General features: G+C 49.4%; 1 protein-coding gene across 1 annotated transcript in view; it reads right to left on the bottom strand.

Annotated features, from left to right (window-relative positions):
- Positions 1-2,588: 2,588 nt before the first annotated feature.
- The window catches only part of BCKDHA (branched chain keto acid dehydrogenase E1 subunit alpha), a 20,968-nt gene continuing 13,643 nt past the window's right edge, over positions 2,589-9,913 (bottom strand). Inside the window, exons 5-9 of the mRNA XM_083159835.1 lie at positions 9,667-9,828; positions 7,211-7,417; positions 5,199-5,340; positions 4,948-5,119; positions 2,589-3,104 (exon numbers count right to left, since the gene is read on the bottom strand). Coding sequence (XP_083015961.1) covers positions 2,934-3,104; positions 4,948-5,119; positions 5,199-5,340; positions 7,211-7,417; positions 9,667-9,828 — 854 coding nt within the window. The 3' untranslated portion in view covers positions 2,589-2,933. The remainder of the gene's footprint in view (positions 3,105-4,947; positions 5,120-5,198; positions 5,341-7,210; positions 7,418-9,666; positions 9,829-9,913) is intronic.

The raw sequence follows: 9,913 nt of genomic DNA, 5'->3' as shown, positions 1-9,913 counted from the left end.
CGTTCGCCGACCTGCGAACGTCGAAGGTGCAAGCATATAAAAGTGACTTTCAAGTCACTTACATATGCGTGGGCTCTCGGGAGGATGTGGGCGGGCAGCTGACATCCGGTGAGGTCAGCTGGCCTCCCCCTGCACCATCGGGAAATTTGCACGGGAACCCCCATGAAACGCTACACGTTCCCATATGCAAATTGCCCGGGCCGCCACCCCACGCTTGGGTGCGTGCGCCTAGCAAACGCCCTGTTCGCCGTAGCCGCACGCATCCAGCGTATGCGCAGAAATGACCCTGCGCATACGCCCACCATCGGAGGCACTTCGAATATTCTAGTCCGTGCAAACAGACCAGAACAAGGCCCAGAATCACAAGTGAAATCATTAGCTCCACCTGTGGATCTTTCAAAATGTGTCAGTGAGTAATTAGTGCACCTGCCGGGTGACCTGGGAAATATGAACTGTTGGGGGTACTGGAGGGCCAAGGTTGAGGTACACAAACCAGGATTAGGACACAAGATCACAGCGATGTCTGCCACCAAATTTTCAAACGAATACCCCTTTCACAATGCACAAATAACCCAGGGCGACGTGCGTTATGAAATGGCCATTTTGAATATCCCAGGTCCAGCAGCTCAACAATCCAACCTGGGATAAAATAAGTGTTATTCCCAGGTTGGATCCGGGTTGCTAGGCAGTGTAAACGAATTTCCCCGATTGAGTGACCAGGGTCCCATTCACTTCTATGGAAGAGGCAGCAGCTTCACCTCAGTGCTGCCTCCTCCCCCACCCCCGCAAGATGCTCCACTCCGGATGACATCAGTGAATTGGCAATCATCTGGGTCGATGTGAGCATCTAAACACCACAAATGCTGGGTCGCTCCCATATCCAAATCCCGGTTGAATGACCAGGGTCACGTTCACTTCTGTGGAGGAGGCGGCAGCAGCAGTGTCACCTCAGTGCTGCCTCCTCCCCGACCCCCACTAGCTGCTCCACCCCCTGGATGACATCCGTGAACCGGCAATCATCTGGGTCGATTTGAGCAGCTAAACACCACAAATGCTGGGTCGCTCCCATATCCAAATCCCGGTTGAATGACCAGGGTCACGTTCACTTCTGTGGAGGAGGCGGCAGCAGCAGCAGTGTCACCTCAGTGCTGCCTCCTCCCCGACCCCACTAGATGCTCCACCCCCTGGATGACATCAGTGAACCGGCAATCATCTGGGTCGATTTGAGCAGCTAAACACCACAAATGCTGGGTCGCTCCCATATCCAAATCCCGGTTGCGACCTGGCATTTGCAGTGCTGGCTGCTAAGGGGGGTACTAGTTTCCACCAGCCAGTATAACGAGCAGGCCTTCAGGTGTGCATCCGCTCACAAAGTCGTTAGGAAGTGAAATATTTATTAAGATCAGGGAACCGGAAACTGATACTTGACTGGGAGATAGATCCATCAACCATTGTTTGTAAATATCACCCCAAGAAATGTGTGGTTTGCTTTGTACAAATCACACACACGTTACTGCCTCATACAGCGAGAGTAGAGGGGGTTAATGTATTGCCTCTAGCAGTTGGCAGGAAAAGGATTCATCTGTAGGGGATGGGAGAAGTATAAGCAATTGCAACGCTGGGCAGACAGAGCAGCAGCGGATGCCAGGATTTCTGTAATAGAATTATTTATGAAAAACCCATTTAGACATTTCTGTGTGTTGTCCATTAGTGCCGCATCAGAGTAAGGTCTTTTATTGTCTGACAAACCCACATTGGGCTCTGACAGTAACATCAGGATATTTCAACCCAACTCTGCAGCAAAAAGGACATATCAGTTTTTAAAATACTGAATAATGATTTCTTTGGAAGAGGTGCGTGACAGCCGAATAATCTACAGTAATTATAAATAAAATATTACGCAATGACCAGTGTTCTCTTCTTAAATTGGTGGCATTACGGTACAGTAAATGACGGAAATAGATGAAAAGGTTAAAAAAATAAAATATTTAAAAACAAAACCTCAATCATTTTTACTAAAGGTCATTGGGCACCTGCATAGCAGTCCTGGTCTGGCTTATTTAGCAATATCTAAACGGTAATAAGGATTACCAGTAATTCATAAGACGCAAGGACTTGCGATAGGTACTGATACAATAAGCTTCACCCCACACATTGAGCACCATTGATCCCAGTAGCAGTTGGGAATATCCCACCAGTTGTGATAGGTACTGAGGGGTAGATGTATGAAGAAGTGATAAGGGAGAAGTGATAAAATTCCTGGTACTTTATCACCGGCCAATCAGCTCATAACAGTCCTTTTAAATCCAGCCTGCAACTTAACAGTCAGGAGCTAAGCACTTTATCACTTCTCCCTTATCACTGCTACATACATCTACCCCAGTGATACAATAAGCTCCACCCTGCATACTGGGCACTGTTGATCCCAGTAGCAGTTGGGAATATCCTACCGGCGGTATGGTCTTCTACAACCAAGCAGTACCATGTTGTAATGTTCAATATGTTTGGTTCAAATACAAGACCCTTGTAGGGACATTGCGATATCTTTGAATGTTGTGAATAATGAAGAGACAAGGGACAAGATGGGCCCACCTGAATCTAGAAGACATTTATTCACTGCAATCTCTTTACAGATGCCCCAATGTTTAGTGTTCTATTGTAACAGAGTAAATTACAAAGCCTGACCCCTCTCGCTTGCCACGGAAATCCTACAGGTCTCAGGCACAGCAGAAAGGCGTTGTACTGTATCTCAGGGATCTGACACTTGCTTTAAAACCACCCTCTCCCTAAAGAATGCCAATATTCAGCCACCACGGAAATCAGAAATATAAAAGCTGGAATGAGCAGCCCTGAGGAGGTGACACAGTCTGGAGCGTTGTGCTGCCTGTAACAGGAATCTCGGAGTAACAGCAAGTCTCTGTCCCCGCAGGGAGTTACTTCTCAAAGTTGTCCAAAGGGTAGTGTTCCCCATAGATCTTCAAGTGTTTCATCAGAGACTCCTCCTGTTTCTTTATATGCGCTGGCTTCTCGTGGTAGACATCTGAGAACATGTGCTCGATCTTGGGCTTTTGTTTTCGCTCCGCCTCTTCAAAGACTTCCATCACCTACAGGTACAAAACACTCAGTGCACGTGTGGAGTATAATGAGCAATGTACTAACGCACACTGCCACTAATTCCCAATATGCCCTGTACATGAACTCAGTCCCTGCACTGTCCCACTGCTCCATGTATACACACAGTCCCTGCGCTGTCCCACTACTCCATGTACACACACAGTCCCTGCGCTGTCCCACTACTCCATGTACACACACAGTCCCTATGCTGTCCCACTACTCCATGTACACACACAGTCGCTGCGCTGTCCCACTACTCATTGTACACACAGTCCCTATGCTGTCCCACTACTCCATGTACACACACAGTCGCTGCGCTGTCCCACTACTCCATGTACACACAGTCCCTATGCTGTCCCACTACTCCATGTACACACACAGTCGCTGCGCTGTCCCACTACTCCATGTACACACAGTCCCTATGCTGTCCCACTACTCCATGTACACACACAGTCGCTGCGCTGTCCCACTACTCCATGTACACACACACAGTCGCTGCGCTGTCCCACTACTCCATGTACACACAGTCCCTGCGCTGTCCCACTACTCCATGTACACACAGTCCCTATGCTGTCCCACTACTCCATGTACACACACAGTCGCTGCGCTGTCCCACTACTCCATGTACACACACACAGTCGCTGCGCTGTCCCACTACTCCATGTACACACACATTCCCTATGCTGTCCCATTACTCCATGTACACACACAGTCCCTATGCTGTCCCACTACTCCATGTACACACACAGTCCCTGTGCTGTCCCACTACTCCATGTACACACACAGTCGCTGTGCTGTCCCACTACTCCATGTACACACAGTCCCTATGCTGTCCCACTACTCCATGTACACACACAGTCGCTGTGCTGTCCCACTACTCCATGTACACACACAGTCCCTGTGCTGTCCCACTACTCCATGTACACACACAGTCCCTATGCTGTCCCACTACTCCATGTACACACACAGTCCCTATGCTGTCCCACTACTCCATGTACACACACAGTCCCTATGCTGTCCCACTACTCCATGTACACACACAGTCCCTATGCTGTCCCACTACTCCATGTACACACACAGTCCCTATGCTGTCCCACTACTCCATGTACACACACAGTCCCTATGCTGTCCCACTACTCCATGTACACACACAGTCCCTATGCTGTCCCACTACTCCATGTACACACACAGTCCCTATGCTGTCCCACTACTCCATGTACACACACAGTCGCTGCGCTGTCCCACTACTCCATGTACACACACAGTCGCTGCGCTGTCCCACTACTCCATGTACACACACAGTCGCTGCGCTGTCCCACTACTCCATGTACACACACAGTCGCTGCGCTGTCCCACTACTCCATGTACACACACAGTCGCTGCGCTGTCCCACTACTCCATGTACACACACAGTCGCTGCGCTGTCCCACTACTCCATGTACACACACAGTCGCTGCGCTGTCCCACTACTCCATGTACACACAGTCCCAGCGCTGTCCCAATGTTCCATGTCCTTGCACCTCTCCAACACTCCATGTACACAAGCACACAGTTCCTGCAGTATCCCACTGCACCATCTACCTACATGCACACACAGTCCCTGCACCTTTCTGACACTCCCAATCCACCCAGTCCCTGCACTGTCCCACTACGCCAGTGCTCCCCACGTTTCCCATACTGCGTGCTGGAGCATTGGTGGTAATGACTGGCATACACTGGCTGTCAGACTATAAGCAGCGCAATGACAGGCTGCTAGCCTTCCCTTCCTTAGTGCTGGGGGATTAGTGCAGTCACCCTGCCCTGGGAAGCGTTACAATATAACCTGCTCCTCACCATTTTACGTGACTTCTTCCTCCATATCTTCTCTTGTTCCTCGTCCCACCAGCCCTTGTGTAACATGTAGTGGCGGAGCCGAGAGATGGGGTGGTCCTGTTTGTCCCAATAATTGACCTCATCTACAGAGCGGTACGCGGAGCTGTCGTCACTGGTGCTGTGGTGCCCGATCCTGCGATACATAGGAGAGTTCCTTAGCCTCCCTGTCCATAGCTGAGTGGCCGCATGTTACCAGTACAGCTATAGATTACCTGTACGTCATGGCCTCTATGAGGAAAGGCTGGTTCTCCGCTACTGCTCTGCGCCTTGCCTCTTTGGTAGCATTATACACAGCAAAGACATCATTTCCATCCACGCGAACAGATATGATGCCATAACCAGGCCCCCGGGCAGCTGTGGTAACACATGGGATAAAGCGGTGTCAGCAGATGGACAGAAACACCCAAACCAAATATCTGTGACATCCATTAGTGGCCCCCTGTGTAGCCACGGGCCCCCCACCAGTCCCAACCAACTACTATATGACCTCTCTAAGGAGTAAATCTATGAAGCTTGGAGAAGTGGTATCTATCCCCATAAAGAACGTTATGGGCAAGGTGATAATGCACCAGCCAATCAGCTCCAATATGTAAATTGACAGTTAAGAACTGATTGGTTGGTGCATTTTCACCTTTGCACATAACATTCTTTATGGGGATAGATACAACTTCTCCAGCTTCATACATTGGGGCAGATGTATCATAGCAGCGCTTATCGCGCCGCTATGATACTTCCTGCTTCGCCTCAATAGTGAGGCGAAGCAGGAAGGGACATCGACAAGATGTATTAACATCTTGTCTGCCGAAGCAGGGGAGTGTTAACTCCCCCCTTCGGCGATGTCCCTTTCTGAAGATAGCGCATCAGTTAATACTGATGCGCTATCTCCTGTCCCCCGGCCGGCAGCACTGGGCATGCGCGGGATTACCGCATCCCGGCCGCTTCATACATGGGGGAGAAGCGGTATCAGTGCACATAACGTGCGCTAATACCCCTTCTCCCCCATAACGACCGTTCATACATCTGCCCCAGTTACCTCTAAGTGTGAAGAGAGAGAGAGCTGCCAGACTGTAGACCATGAAGAAGTATGTCAGTGGGTAAGTGTGCCGTGGTAACCAATAAGCTTTGAAGTAACATTTATAGCTGTATCAAGTGTATTCTATAAAACTGCTGATTGGTTGCCCTGGCACACTTCTCTACCTCAGTTTTTCTTCATTGTAACATCAAGTCACATCCCCAAAGCATTTTATTCTAACAACGGACTGTAACTATTCAAGATGAAAATTATCCACCCTTCTTTAAAGGAATGGGATCATTTGTCAGACTGCATTTAGGTCTACACCATTAGGTCGACTTGCATTTAGGTTGACCTGGGTTAGGTCGACAGGGTCATTAGGTCGAGAGGTGTTAAGCTGGCCATACATCAGAAAGATCGATCTTAAGATCGATTGCGCTCATGATTGTGTACAATTTCCCTTGAAATCCCCAGTAGTCCTTGGTGGTTTTTGGACAAACAATCTACACACAATCCATCTGCTGCATGATTGTGTACACAAGATGTGCACACAATCTGCATACAATCCATCATACAATCAGTCATCTTATGATTGATTGTATGATTGTGTACACAAGATGTGCACACAATCTGCATACAATCCATCTTACAATCAATTGAGATTGTATGATTGGGTACAATATCTTTCTGATGTATGGCCACCTTTAGGTCGACAGTAAAAAAGTTTTTTTTTTTAAGCGTCGACAGTCAACATAGCATCGGGGCCCTTTGAATGGTTCGGGCACACTATTTTATTCACCCACCACACCCTAGTGGATGGTAGGGCATGAAATACCGCCTATCGGCACATGTCGACTCATAAAACAGTGAAATGACCCCATGTCGACTTAATGACCCTGTCGACCTTATAAAAGTCGACCTAATGACCCTGTCGACCTACATGAAGGTCGACCTAAATGCAGGTCGACCTAGTGGTGTAGACCTAAATGCTGTAGACAATATGACCGTATCCCTCTTTAAAGAACCCCCCCACACTGTGCAGCCTAATGAATACCAGCATCCTATCCGCCGGGATGCATTCAGACCTATATGTATACAGTGTGGGAGGTGATGTCTAAGGCACCTGTACTAAACCCTGAGTCTGTACCCAGTGTTCCCTGAGTTCCCCTCCTGGAGGCAGGACTAGCTCCAGGATAAATATACTGCACTCACCAATGCCATCTCCGCGGTACTGCTCGTTGGTCGGGGTAGAGATGGCGTAACCATTGTTCCTGCAGAAGAAGATCACTGGACACTCTAACGTGGCCGAAAAGTTAAAAGCAGCGTGAGCATCTCCTTCACTGGCGGCTCCTTCACCAAAGTAACAGATGACAGCGCGATCTACGTTCTCCCTCTTCATGGCGTACGCTGCGCCCACAGCTAGGACAAAGCCAAATATACAGCTTTTAGGACAACGTATACATACTGTGCTGGCCACCAAACTACAAAAGAGGTGTAGTGGCGTGTGCAATATATGAATAGTAGTGAGAGCAGGACAGAGCTGTGTGTGTGGTGTCAGTACAGGAATAGCAGTGACAGCAGCAGGACAGAGCTGTGTGTGCAGTGTCAGTACAGGAATAGCAGTGACAGCAGCAGGACAGAGCTGTGTGTGTGGTGTCAGTACAGGAATAGCAGTGACAGCAGCAGGACAGAGCTGTGTGTGCAGTGTCAGTACAGGAATAGCAGTGACAGCAGCAGGACAGAGCTGTGTGTGTGGTGTCAGTACAGGAATAGCAGTGACAGCAGCAGGACAGAGCTGTGTGTGCAGTGTCAGTACAGGAATAGCAGTGACAGCAGCAGGACAGAGCTGTGTGTGTGGTGTCAGTACAGGAATAGCAGTGACAGCAGCAGGACAGAGCTGTGTGTGCGGTGTCAGTACAGAATAGCAGTGACAGCAGCAGGACAGAGCTGTGTGCGCAGTGTCAGTACAGGAATAGTAGTTACAGCAGCAGGACAGAGCTATGTGTGTGCGGTGTCAGTACAGGAATAGCAGTGACAGCAGCAGGACAGAGCTGTGTGTGGTGTCAGTACAGGAATAGTAGTTACAGCAGCAGGACAGAGCTGTGTGTGTGCGGTGTCAGTACAGGAATAGTAGTTACAGCAGCAGGACAGAGCTGTGTGTGTGTGTGTGTGTGGTGTCAGTACAGGAATAGTAGTTACAGCAGCAGGACAGGGCTATGTGTGTGGTGTCAGTACAGGAATAGTAGTTACAGCAGCAGGACAGAGCTGTGTGTGTGCGGTGTCAGTACAGGAATAGCAGTGACAGCAGCAGGACAGAGCTGTGTGTGTGGTGTCAGTACAGGAATAGCAGTGACAGCAGCAGGACAGAGCTGTGTGTGCAGTGTCAGTACAGGAATAGCAGTGACAGCAGCAGGACAGAGCTGTGTGTGTGGTGTCAGTACAGGAATAGCAGTGACAGCAGCAGGACAGAGCTGTGTGTGCAGTGTCAGTACAGGAATAGCAGTGACAGCAGCAGGACAGAGCTGTGTGTGTGGTGTCAGTACAGGAATAGCAGTGACAGCAGCAGGACAGAGCTGTGTGTGCAGTGTCAGTACAGGAATAGCAGTGACAGCAGCAGGACAGAGCTGTGTGTGTGGTGTCAGTACAGGAATAGCAGTGACAGCAGCAGGACAGAGCTGTGTGTGCGGTGTCAGTACAGAATAGCAGTGACAGCAGCAGGACAGAGCTGTGTGCGCAGTGTGAGTACAGGAATAGTAGTTACAGCAGCAGGACAGAGCTATGTGTGTGCGGTGTCAGTACAGGAATAGCAGTGACAGCAGCAGGACAGAGCTGTGTGTGGTGTCAGTACAGGAATAGTAGTTACAGCAGCAGGACAGAGCTGTGTGTGGTGTCAGTACAGGAATAGTAGTTACAGCAGCAGGACAGAGCTGTGTGTGTGCGGTGTCAGTACAGGAATAGCAGTGACAGCAGCAGGACAGAGCTGTGTGTGGTGTCAGTACAGGAATAGCAGTGACAGCAGCAGGACAGAGCTGTGTGTGGTGTCAGTACAGGAATAGTAGTTACAGCAGCAGGACAGAGCTGTGTGTGTGCGGTGTCAGTACAGGAATAGTAGTTACAGCAGCAGGACAGAGCTGTGTGTGTGATGTCAGTACCGGCATAGCAGTGACAGCAGCAGGACAGAGCTGTGTGTGGTGTCAGTACAGGAATAGCAGTGACAGCAGCAGGACAGAGCTATGTGTTGTGTCAGTACAGAATAGCAGTTACAGCAGCAGGACAGAGCTGTGTGTGGTGTCAGTACGGGAATAGTAGTTACAGCAGCAGGACAAAGCTGTGTGTGTGATGTCAGTATGGGCATAGCAGTGACAGCAGCAGGACAGAGCTATGTGTGTGGTGTCAGTACAGGAATAGCAGTGACAGCAGCAGGACAGAGCTATGTGTGTGGTGTCAGTACAGGAATAGTAGTTACAGCAGCAGGACAGAGCTATGTGTTGTGTCAGTACAGAATAGCTGTGACAGCAGCAGGACAGAGCTATGTGTTGTGTCAGTACAGAATAGCTGTGACAGCAGCAGGACAGAGCTGTGTGTGTGCGGTGTCAGTACAGGAATAGTAGTTACAGCAGCAGGACAGTGCAGCAATAGATGTGGGGCTGGGATACTGTAATATTTACCTTGTGGTATCTGTGTTGCTAGTGGAGAGGAGATGGTGACAAAATTCCGTTCTTTGCAGCCATAATGCACAGGCATCTGTCTGCCCTTGCCAGTGTCGGAGACATTTCCATAGCACTGTGCCATGAACATATCTAGAGGGTATCCCCTATACATCAAGACTCCTACAGAATAAAAAACAAACCAGGACAAGCTTACACCCCCGGGTGCATGGGTATAGCAGGGTGGATAATTACTGTACAGATGGCA

The sequence above is a fragment of the Crinia signifera genome, chromosome 9 (genome assembly GCF_055691185.1).
Source record: "Crinia signifera chromosome 9, ASM5569118v1, whole genome shotgun sequence".
In the NCBI taxonomy this organism is placed as follows: Eukaryota; Metazoa; Chordata; class Amphibia; order Anura; family Myobatrachidae; genus Crinia; species Crinia signifera.
Note: the sequence above shows the minus strand (reverse complement) of the source record. Positions and strands in the feature narration are given on the sequence as shown.